Source organism: Salvelinus fontinalis, chromosome 24 (genome assembly GCF_029448725.1).
Source record: "Salvelinus fontinalis isolate EN_2023a chromosome 24, ASM2944872v1, whole genome shotgun sequence".
Lineage (NCBI taxonomy): Eukaryota > Metazoa > Chordata > Actinopteri > Salmoniformes > Salmonidae > Salvelinus > Salvelinus fontinalis.
This window is the reverse complement of record NC_074688.1, coordinates 16,872,536-16,884,683: the sequence shown is the minus strand read 5'-3', so window position 1 is coordinate 16,884,683 and position 12,148 is coordinate 16,872,536. Positions and strand designations below refer to the sequence as shown.

General features: G+C 42.7%; 1 protein-coding gene across 3 annotated transcripts; it reads left to right on the top strand.

The window, feature by feature from the left end:
• The first annotated feature begins 1,342 nt into the window (after window positions 1-1,342).
• On the top strand, window positions 1,343-11,129 carry LOC129822064 (gastrula zinc finger protein XlCGF26.1-like). 3 transcript variants are annotated; one of them, XM_055879946.1, is made up of 6 exons: window positions 1,343-2,490; window positions 3,178-3,688; window positions 4,533-4,632; window positions 8,596-8,860; window positions 8,988-9,070; window positions 9,327-11,129. In XM_055879946.1, the coding sequence occupies exons 3-6, from the start codon at window positions 4,573-4,575 to the stop codon at window positions 10,734-10,736; spliced, it is 1,818 nt and encodes a 605-aa protein (XP_055735921.1). In that variant the 5' UTR covers window positions 1,343-2,490; window positions 3,178-3,688; window positions 4,533-4,572; the 3' UTR covers window positions 10,737-11,129. The 3 variants fall into 3 exon arrangements, with proteins under 3 accessions (XP_055735921.1, XP_055735922.1, XP_055735920.1); XM_055879947.1 differs by lacking the exon at window positions 4,533-4,632 and having other exon boundaries at window positions 1,345-3,688; XM_055879945.1 differs by lacking the exons at window positions 1,343-2,490; window positions 3,178-3,688; window positions 4,533-4,632 and adding an exon at window positions 5,353-5,671.
• The last annotated feature ends 1,019 nt before the right edge of the window (window positions 11,130-12,148 follow it).

Genomic DNA, 12,148 nt, shown 5'->3' with positions numbered 1-12,148 from the left:
CCCCTCATCAATCTACACACAATACCCCATAATGACAGAGCAAAAACTTTTTTTTTTTTAGAAATGTTTGCAAATGTATAAAAAAACTGACAGTCTGTGTCATGACCGGCCATGACCGGGAGTCCCGTAGGGCGGCACACAATTGGCCCAGCGTCTTCCGGGTTAGGGGAGTGTTTGAACAGGGGGGCTTTACTTGGCTCATCGCGCTCTAGCGACTCCTTGTGGTGGGTCGGGCGCCTGCAGGCTGACTTCGGTCATCAGTTGTACGGTGTTTCCTCCGACACATTGGTGCAGCTGGCTTCTGAGTTAAGCAAGCAGGTGTTAAGAAGCGCGGTTTGCCGGGTCATGTTTCGAAGGACTCATGACTCGACCTTCGCCTCTCCCGAGCCCGTTGGGGAGTTTCAGCGATGAGACAAGATGTTGGTCACGAAATTGGGGTAAAAAAAATGATAATAAAAATACATATAAAATAATTCATAAAAAAAATGAATTTCATAATTATTCAGACCCTTTACTCAGTACTTTGTTGAAGCACCTTTGGCAGCGATTACAGCCTCGAGTCTTGGGTATGATGCTACAAGCTTGGCACACTAGTATTTGGGGAGTTTCTCACATTCTTGTCCGGGCTCTGGCTGGACCACTCAAGGACATTCAGAGACTTGTCCCGAAGCCACTCCTGTGTTGTCTTGGCTGTGTGCTTAGGGCTGTTGTCCTATTGGAAGGTCAACCTTTGCCCCAGTCTGAGGTCTTGAGTGCTCTGGAGAAGGTTTTCATCAAGGATTTCTCTGTACTTTGCTCTGTTCATCTTTCCTTGATCCTGACTAGTCTCCCAGTCCCTGCCACTGAAAAAACATCCCCACAGCATGATGCTGGAAGGTTCCCCCATCTCCACAGAGGAACTATGGAGCTCTGTCAGAGTGACCATTGGGTTCTTGATCACTTCCCTGACCAAGGCCCTTCTCCCCTGATTGCTCAGGACAATTCCTTCGAGATCAAGGCTTGGTTTTTGCTCTGACCTGCACTGTCAACGGTGGGACCTTATATAGACAGGTTTGTGCCTTTCCAAATCATGTCCAATCAATTGAATTTATCACAGGGGGACTCTAATCAACTTGTATAAACATTTCAAGGATGATCAATGGAAACAGGATGCACCTGAGCTCAATTTCGAGTCACATAGCAAAGGGTCTGAATACTTTTATTTTTTTTAAATACATTTTGCCAAAATGTTTAAAAACCTGTTTTCGCTTTGTCAATATGGGGTATTGTGTGTAGATTGATGAGGAATATGTTTTATTTAATCCATTTTAGAGTAAGGCTGTAACTTAACAAAATGTGGAAAAAGTCAACGGGTCTGAATAATTTCTGAATGTACTGTATTTGTCCTTAGGTCCTGCAGATGTTGACAACGCATGCAGAGAGAATTCAGTCGCAGACAGTGACCCCCTTGCAGGAAACAGAGGAAGTAAAAGCAGAGCCCACATTAAGAGCCATTGAAACTGACGTTGAACACATCAATGATGCTCTCACTAATGACATACTGCTCAAAACAGAGGGCAATGGAACAAATTAAGAAGTTTCATCTACTGATGTAACAGAAACTACAGAGCTCAGCAGCCTCAGAACAAAGCAGATCTTTCCCAAAAGGAAGAAATCCTTTAACTGTGACCAGTGTGGGAGGCGTTTTCTTCTGAGCAGCTTACTGAAACAGCACACGCAAGTTCACACGGGAGAGAAGCCTTTCTCTTGTGGCCAGTGTGGAAAGAAGTTTCTAAACTTAACTTCTCTCAACAATCATGTCTTGGGTCACTCAGAAGGGAGGACTTACGGCTGCACAGTTTGCGGAAAGACATTCTGTGAGGAGAGAGCACTAAAGCCACACAAGTTTGTTCATTCAGAGGCAAAACCATTCAACTGTCTGACTTGTGGACACGGTTTCACAACAAGAAACAGTCTTATGGTGCACCAGGGAATTCACGCAGGTGAAAAACTGTTTGGAAAGAGTTTTTGCACAATTCAGTTACCTCACGACACATAAAAGAACACACTCCCTCGACAAGCCATTTAGATGTGCTCAGTGTCAAAAGGGTTTCATGACTGACTGGGTATCGAAATCTCACCAGGTAGTGCACACAGGGCTGACGGCATTTAAATGTGAGATATGCAGAAGCAGTTTTGGTCACGAGGTAAACCTTAAAAGGCACAGTCTGATTCACACAGGGACTAAACCGTTCAGCTGTAAGGTGTGCGGAAAGCAGTTCAACCAATCCAGCACCGTCAAAGGACACATGCAGGTACACAAAGAATTGAAGACCTTCATGTGTGACATTTGTGGAAGAATGTTTGTATACAATTACGCTCTGAGAAACCACCAGCAGACCCACATGGATGATGAAAAGGACAAACACAGGAGACCACAAAGTTGTGAGAGATGTGGGAAGCGCTACAGCTCCATTGGGACGCTTAAAATACACCAGCTGCTTCACACAGGTGAGAAGCCGTTTGCTTGCTCAACATGTGGGAAAACCTTCACCCAGCGAGCCGCTTGTGTCATACATCAGAAGCAGTCTCACATGTATGGGAAGAGTTTCAGTTTGCCAAACAGTCTTCGACTACATGAACAAATTCACACTGGCGAGAAACCTTACACATGTGAAACTTGTGGGATGACCTTAAAAGGCATATGCTTGTTTATACAGGAGAGAGGCCCTTTAGCTGTGAAGTATGTGGGAAAATGTTCAGCCAAGCAAATAATGTCAAACACAAGTGTGTCAATAGATAACCATTTGCAGCACAACATTTATAGCTATGGGTTCCTACATGGTTGACATGTAATTGTTATCAACTTTTATTAGAGTGGGCACTAAAAGGTAAGTATGTTAGTCTCAGGGTTGATGATGCTGCAAACTGATATCTGGGCATTTGTTGAGCAGGAAAATGACAAGGTCTCAGTATTATCATTCCAAGTGATTTATTTGTAGCAAAACTTTTGTTATTTTACACTCATAATCATATTTTTTCTTTAAGGGACATATCAAAATGTATTGAGGGGATGGGTGGTCCAAAATAGGGGAAGGTTGTTAAATGTTTTTTTTGCTTTGGGGAGGGTAGTGAGATTTTATTTTCTCTCCCCTGGTTGATTCACTCATCTGCTCGTATTTTCCTTTTATTCAACAGGTGGGTCTAATTCTGATTGGTTAAAACTGCATTCCATCCCGTGTCTATTCCACAAGTTGCCACGGCTAAATCTATGACGTTAAAGATGCCTATTTACTCTGTTCCATCTGACTGCTCAATACACGTCATCAGCCCAGCCAGGCAATTTATAAACTTGATCTCCACGATAAAAAGTATCTAGATGTAACGGATGTGAAATGGCTAGCTAGTTAGAGGGTACGCGCTAGTAGCATTTCAATCAGTTACTTCACTTGCTCTGAGACTTAAGTAGTGTTGCCCCCTAATCGCTGATGCGCGTGATGGGGGAAGGCAGGTGTGCGTAACGCTGGGGAGCCTGACGCTGGGACGAGCAAGAGCAGGCGTGATAGACACGCTTAATTAGCTACCCACCTCATTCCTTTCTTTTAGTATGTGCACGTAGTAAGTACACCATCATGTTTTTGGGATTCCACGATGATTCTTTAGTTGTGGACACTACATCACCGCACTCCCTCTCTTGCTCCTCATCTTTGTAAGTCACCTTGATTTTTGCACCTGTGTGTTTTATCATTTTCTTTTTGAAAATATTTTGTGAATTCCATGACAGTAGCAAAAGCAAGGGGCTATAGCAGCACACAAGTAGACTACAAATGCGTACTGAGCCGGGTATGCCCTGAGCGAAATTCGAGTGGGCAAGAAGGCTACCAAAGGCTAGAGTGTCAATCTTGCTCTGCCCTGATACATTTTAATACTCAAATCTCTGACAATTTAACTGCGAAGTGGAAAATTTGAGTTTATGAAAGTAGCCTAAAAAATTCAAATAGGCTATAATGTTTTGCATATGCTACACATCGAAACACAAGGAATTGCGTTTTTGTAATTTGTTATAGCTGTTTTAAGGACAAGTAAATGTGGCTAATTTGGTCAACATCGCTCGTTTATTGATGGTGCCGGCTGTGCCAGGTCGGATCGGCATATGGATGTCTTGTTAATTAAAAATATTCCCCCTCATGTTGTCCGGTGCCAAATTTTCCTAAACTCTGAAATGGAAATGGCATATTGGTTTTATTAGGATTTTAGAATATTCGCATGAAAATCTGTGGCCAATTAGATGAAAACCTAGCTATAGACACCTTAAAGACTCTGGCAAGTGCTGTAGTCCAGTTTCACTTTGATTATGCCGCCATATCATGGTTTACCTGCAGCCCCAAACATCTAAAGAATAAGTTACCAGTCAAACAAGCTTGTAAGAATTGTACTTAAACTTCTCCTCTCTGTGTCTGTAATGTGTATATTTATGTAATTGTATATGAGTCCCTGACTTTGTGGAATCCGGGTCACTTAAAAAAAAAGTGTGTATATTGATTTTTTGTCAGTTAAAATACATCAATCCAAACTGCAGCAGCCAATTGATGAATGGAAGAGACATCTGTTACAAAACACCAAAAAGTGAGATTGCCAAGCCTTCAATACTTGGTAAGCCTACAAGGTAGGGAGGGATGTATTTTCTGAGATTTACAGAGTCTCTTTTACTGTGGTGTTGAAAACGCAAAACATGATATTGAAGTGCCCTAAGTAGTCGGTATGCTTTGTTTATTGGTTGTGTGGTGCATTGCCACAGAATCCTGTTGGTGGTAATTTGTTGCATAGATTTTATATAATTATAAATATGGCATCAAAATTAAGTACATCTTTTTTTCTCCCCCCTAAACTGATCATTGTCTGCAGCCGACTCTGACTGTGACTGTGACGTAATGAAACAGTGACCTCTGTGGTGGTCGGAAAACCCTCAATATTCTGGCCCTGTATGGTTTAATTTGATTATGGCATTGACAGTGCCACAAAAGCATGTTGAAGTGGCAAATTCGATATCCGTTTATAAACACAGGGTCACTACAGTTATTCTTATTTTGGGTCGGAAACATTATTTCGAGTTAATTATATGAGGGGGGAGGGTGTTCCATTAATTTTACAATACAAAAGGAGGGTCATGTGAAAATATGTTTAATGTTGGGAAGAGGGGTGCTTTTTTTATGACACCTTGAGTTGGACCAGCCCATCCCGCCAAGTAAATGTGGATATGTCCCTAACCTTAAATCAAGACCAAGAAGCAAATGGTTTTTTTTCATGAATTTTTACGATATAGCCACATTGACTTTGTGGCTGCTGTAACCAATAAAAATCCACGCCTCGACCCGGAAGAACATGTGACGTATGCCGTTCGAGGTGTTTCAGGTCAGTCGGACAACAACACTGCTAACAGCACTAGCTACATTTATTTTGTAGCTAACGTTACATAGCGCTAGGTCAACTTGACCAATAGCGCATATTTACAAAGATTTGTAAGTGCGTTGTGATTTAGACAAAAATGTCAATTTTGCAAGGACAGATTGGATCCATTTTGGAGATAATGGTCAGCGCGACTGTTACAGAAATTAGCAAAGTTATCGAGGGTTCTGCCTCGTCTGAAGTGGCAACAACGGGAGAGAACGCGAGTGAAACCCCAAACGAACAGGTATATCTGCTGATTGTGTGAAGTACGGCATTTTGTAAACCAGCCTGCTAGTCAATTATACCGAGGTTCCAGCCTCCACCCTGGGGCGTAATCATTACGCCGAAACCGTTTACTCCAGACGGAAAAGGCAAAGGAGAGTTGCTATTGGATACATTCAAAAAGAGCCCTCCCCATTTCGTTATGTTTGCTTCATTTTGATTCTTAAAGATGCACCATGCAGAAATTGCGCCGCCATTTCCTGGTTGCTAAAATTATAATACTTCGCCTAATTTCAGTTTGTGACACAACACAGAATAGTGTTAACCGCTGTGAAATATTTTCTGTAGCTGGTGTACGAAAGTAAAAGATGCAAAAACGAAACTTAAGCACTGTAAACAGAAATAGAACAGATCTACCGCTTCTTAGTCTTGTTTTCAAGGAGCGTGACAGATCAATGAGAATGGCAGATCTATAACCCATGCCTTTGCAGTTGAATGAACTGTTTTAGGTATGAACCGGTCCACGGGGATACCAGTGTATTGCCGGCTGCATACAATGCGTTTGGATGGTAAGATGAAACCATCAATACCAGATGTTTATCTGGCTACATTCTAAACTGAAGACCATGATTAGTTGATTATTGCTGGGGCAAAAGTGTGTCACCAAACTGGCCCCCGGGGACTGGGGTTAACTGTCCCCGAAGAAGAGGCGAAGCGAGCGGGGTAACTGGGCACAAAAATCTGTTCTCAGCAGGTGGCATTTTTAACGTTGTTGTATGGAGGTAAATGAGTATCGAATTTGGTTTATTTGATCGAATAGAAGTTTACTGATATAAGTAGGACACGTGGATCCTGGCAACTTTGCGCGGTACCTGGTCGTCATTAGTTACCACAGCCACAAAGTCATAATCCCGCCTATTTCATTGTTACAGCGGCCACTATAGTATCTGGTCAATATAATACAATCTGTGCCATCCTTTAGCTCAGGGCCAGCGTTCAGATCGTACATCAAATCACATTTTATTGGTCACATACACGTGTTTAGAGAAGTTTGTGGTCATACACACATCTTTAAAAAACATAGGCGCTGGGTTAATAAAGAATACTAGTATAGAACAAGAAGGCCCCCACACTGTTAAAGCTCCCATTTCACCGCTTTATTGACAGCCTTGCTACCCGAAACGGATCTTCGTCGGGTCAAACACACACTGATGTGAACATGTCACCTCACATGATCATTGCGGACTTGACGCATGGTGGGTGCCAAAACATTTGTGTATCTTAAATAATGAGATGGGTGCATGTAATGGTTCCAGAAAATAATATATATTTACAAAATGACCAAGCGGGTAACCGGTAAGGCAAGACAAATTAAAGTAACATATTCAGGTAATCAATTGTCTGATCTCAAACTCTTGAGACCTCTAGGAGACATGGTACACATGGTGAATCCAATACAATTCTCTTCTCAATACTAGATTATCAGATGGTGGTGTAGCGAAATGCTTGTGCTTCTAGTTCCAACAGCGCAGCAATCCAAATAAAAATATTGATAATTTATTTGACCAAGACGTCCCTACAGAAATACGCAATCTCAGATAAATCCTCAGAGCGTGCGAAACGGTGCCCCTCTGTTTTAGTATTTGTAGCCCATGTATATGATGTCTGGACAAAAAGAGTATTGCATGTCATACTCTTTTTGGCCATGGGCTACAAATACTGAGACAGAGGTGCTTTTTCAATCGCTTGGATGCTGTCTCCGGTGATAATTGAAGGAAAGTTGTCGGGTACACTTTTCGGATGCTGGAATTAATTTTTGGACGAGCGTGTGAAGGTAACTTACTTGAAGTGTATTGTTTGACACTCAGATGAAAGCATGACTGGTTGTGTTCATGCCACATTAAAAGGTAAAACATTTTTACAGTTTCAATTACATGTCTTTACTTTAAAACACACACTAGAACCGGTAAAGCAGTCATTTGGACTGCTCATTAATTTTTAAAGTCATGCCCCTCTCTGTCATTGACTTACTTAAGAAGTCTATAAAACACACTGTCGTTGTTAGAATCTTAATAGCACAAACAGAAGTAGTATTATAACCAGTTTTAGGAGGGCATGTCATTTTAAATGGTTGCCCCTCCCGACAGTAGGGCCTGCGCCCCTGCTCCCAATAGTTGAATGGGCAGTTGATAATCACCCCGATAATTGCCTCAACTGAACCTAAACTATACCAAAACTAAATTCACACATATCACAACAGATCAAATAAATGAAGTAAAGTATGATGGGGCGAATGCGTGAGTTGATGAGCGAGGGGAAGCAGACGATGTATAATTGTGTAATCACCACTTGTGAATTAAGAACAGGGCGGGCCATTCTATTGTAATTATAATCAGTCCACCGAATCCAAGCAGTCCTATCAGTCAACTCTGGCCTTGGAGTACACAGTCAATGAGGGCGTGCATCATTTACAATGGCAAGAAGACCAAGACAAATTGATGCACATGCTGCGTTAGCTTTGCTACCAAATCTGAATGAAAACCACTGATGGGGAAGAAATGAATCCTGATGACATCTGATTATTCTGAGCCTCAGTCTGAACTTACACCTCCGAGGCCTAAGTGTCAAAAAGAGAGAATGTTGCGCGCTCAGAGAAGGGGCGGCACCGTTTGCATAGAACAAGCTGGTGACAATGCTACTGGACAATTATCAGCGCAAAATGTTATCACAGAGAGCAGGCCCTAAAACATCAGCAACAAACTCACCAGCTTTCGTTGTTTATGTGACATGCTCTAACTGATGCCATTGCGTGAATGAATCATAATCGCCAGAAATACTTGTCAGCTACGTTTTATAATGGTAGCTAGCTAGTTAAGTAAACTGAAGTTTGTTCTGTGAATAATATAACCTGTATGCCTTCAACTTGCTTTTGTTCTTTTCACTCAGTTGACCCAGTTGACCTCTTTCATGGAGATACTGGCTAAGGAGGCTGTGGACAAAATCTACAAGCTATTCAACGAGTGCTCCTCTGTTCTGCATCTGGAAGTGTCTCGGAGTCAAACTGAGAATGAGGACTTGAAGAAGAGGCTAGACGCGATTGAGACTGAACTGAGGACTGTCTTAGAAGGGAGTGGAGGACAAGAGAACACATCAGCCAATGGCTGCTGCAGTGAAGTCAAGGTCATCCACCAGTTAAAAGGCACACAACCAGGTGAGACTTGGCATTATTTCAGATAGGCCATCAATCTGGTTTTAGATTGCTTTTGCACACTGTTACTAAAACCAGTGCTTTTGAATTCAATGCAAACCTTTTTGATTTTGACTGCAATTTTTTTCAGGCTTTTGCGCTGGTGATGCAGAAGTGAAACGATCCCCCATCCTCCACCTGTGGAAAGGCAGACTTCCCTCAACTGTAAACGAGGTAGGTCTATTTGTGTAACTGACAATATTCTGTTAAAGGTTCAGTTCTTGGAAAGCTGTCTGGAATTACTAGGGGGTACAGAAAGTAATAACCTATTTACTTGTCTGCATCTGTATCACACAAGTATCATTATGCACCATTTGGTACCAATTGTATTTAATTATTTAAAGCATTTTATCCCTTTCTGGTGATTTCTGTTGTATGATATCATTATACATAGATCGGACTCTAAAACTGCTTTCCCTCTCCATCTCAGCACTCCAACATGGAGGACACGATCGAGTCAGTTATTATCAAAGAAGAAGGGTTGGAAGAGTACCTGTACAACAGCACATCAGACCCAAGTCATTTTTTAGAGAGCCAGGCCCAGGAGGTGAGTGACCCAGAGAACCCTACAGCGGACTCAAAGGACAAAGGTGGCGACACAGGCCCAAAGCGTTTCAGAAATCCAAAGATCACAGGGGCTCGTCGGGCAAAGCCCAAAAAGGAGAACCACCTTAGCTGCAAGCACTGCAGGAAGACATTCAGCAAACTGATCCAGCTGAAAGCTCACCAGGCGATCCATGCAGCAGCGGAGAAACCTTTTATCTGCCAGCAGTGCGGCAGAGGTTTTTCCTTTAAACGCAGTTTGGATGCACACCAGCTGCTTCACACAGGAGAGAGACCGCACACCTGTGGCGAGTGTGGTAAAGCTTTCACCCTAAAGCAGCTGCTCAAGAATCATCAGAGACTCCATGCAGGGTTGAGACCGTTCCGCTGCGACGAGTGTGGCAAGAGCTTTAACCGGGCCCACGGTCTCAAGATGCACCAGATCGTCCACACGGGAGAGAGGAAATACAGCTGTGAGATCTGCAAGAAGAGTTTCAGCATACCAGGAAATCTCCACAGGCACCAGCGTATACACACGGGTGAGAAACCGTTCCGTTGCGATACGTGCGGGAAAAGCTTCAACCAGGCAGACACTCTGAAAGGCCACCAGCGGATCCACACAGGAGAGAGGCCATTTACCTGTGAGACGTGCGGGAAATGTTTCATTCAAAGAAGTGCTCTGAAAATGCACCAAAGAACCCACGCAGGAGAGAGCGCCTTCCTCTGTGTGGTGTGCGGAACAGTCCTGGCTTGCGTCAACTCTCTCAAGACACACCTTCAGACTCACACAGCAGAGATGCCTTGTAGGTGCTCAGTGTGCGGTAGTAGTCTCAGTTCTCTCACTCACCTCAAATCGCACCAGCAACTCCACACTATGGAAAAGCCGCACAGCTGTGGCCTATGCAACAAGAGCTTCAAGTCGGTCAGCTACCTGAATATACACATGAAAACTCACACTGGGGAGAGACCGTTCACCTGTGACGTGTGTGGAAGGATGTTCACTCAACACAGCAGCCTGAAAACCCACCAGGCGGTCCATACTGGGGAGAAGCCTTTCAGCTGTGAAACGTGTGGGAAATGTTTCAGCAACACTGGGAACCTCAACAGGCACCAGCGGATACACACTGGAGAGAAGCCTTTTAGCTGTGACCTCTGTGGGAGGAGCTTCAACCAGGGCAACAGCCTCAAAGCCCACAAACAAATCCACACCGGAGAGAAACTTTACATGTGCGACAAATGCGGGAAGAGTTTTTCCTACCTGAGGAATCTGAAAGATCACAAGTGTTACTATATCTAAAACCAATAGGCATAGCCTCTTATTGCGATGGACCACACTTACTTGGTTTGAACAATTGTCTCAGCATTAAAAATGCATTTATAGGTCAGTGAGTGGCATACTGACATATGAAGCGTACTGATAAGATTGGTTGTCAAAACAGCCTTATTCAAATTATTTAATTTTAAACATGACTTGTTTTCGAAATCAACTTTGATTTTGAAAAATGAATAACCAGTTGCCTTTGTTGGGTAGAAGGACTTGGATTGGCTGGTGGTCCAGTAACTTTTCAATGGAGCAAAGCCTCATTTATTTGAGAAGGATATACATCTGTAACCTTTCTTGTCTTGTGTACCTTTTTATTACTGCTGTCTCAGATTTGTGAGCCAATGGTAAATAAAACTCTTGAAATTAGTCCTTTGTCTATATATTTTGAAGCATTACTTGTTCTTGCTATCTGTGCATATAGTCCCTCTAACAGCTGCAACATAATATTGAGCAAATGAAAGGGTTATTGAGGGAGAAAAACACACATTTTCTAAGGGAGTGGCTTGTCAGTAGAGCGAAACATGCCTGAAACCCCGATGAAGACAGCTTGCAGTTGGTTATTCATTTATGGCATCGGAGCTGCTAGTGTGCTGCTTTTTTTAAAGGATTCAAATTATCGGGTGCCTGCAGGTTGGTGTCCCTGCAGGTTGGTGTCCCTCTATGGCGCTATGTAAAGTGCCACAGATGTGACTGATATATTTACACAACTCCACAAAGACTCACATGGATATTATGTAACAAGGAGAAGCAACAGGAAAACCAACCTATTTTTCCGTCCATTTTTGGCACTGTTCTAGCAGATCATCTAGTTCACATGAAATTAATTACAATTGTATCAATGCATGAATTCCTCCATGAGCAGACTCTTGACTGGACTGGTGGTGTGCCTCCCATTTAGAGGTATACATTACTAGCAACTGTGTTGCCATACCTCAGCCAATGTCACTATGATAGAACTGTGCCATGCTCTCTTCCCTTCCAAGAGGAAAGTGGATGTGAGACAGTTTCCTGAATCGAGCCAAACTAGTTAAAAAAATCTATGAATAGGCCAAGGTAACGCTGTAGGTGATTTGAAAAGAAGTGTGACCTGAAGATTATTATCTTCCGCACTATTAGAAGTTGATGTGAAATGGTTGAACAATCTGTTTTGTCTGCATATTCATAATTCATGTAAGGTTACCTTGGGCACTTCAAATTTGCAAATCCTCATAGGGTAATCAATTAAATATGTTCCTAATATTGTTGCACACTTTACATTGATTAATTCATTTAATATGTGGTTATGGTGGTCTGCCTCGCACCCATCAATGATCATCCTTCCCTCCGATCCTCATTCCTGAAAATTAAAAGTCTACATTTGCTGCCTGTCAGTCACATTGGGCATG

Excerpts from the sequence above, each read along its gene's own strand:
- LOC129822064 (XM_055879945.1), top strand. The coding sequence starts at position 5,525 with ATGTCAATTTTGCAAGGACAGATTGGATCCATTTTGGAGATAATGGTC. Across the intron at positions 8,861-8,987 it reads GTTAAAAGGCACACAACCAG|GCTTTTGCGCTGGTGATGCA; the intron begins GTGAGACTTGGC and ends AATTTTTTTCAG. Across the intron at positions 9,071-9,326 it reads TTCCCTCAACTGTAAACGAG|CACTCCAACATGGAGGACAC; the intron begins GTAGGTCTATTT and ends TCTCCATCTCAG.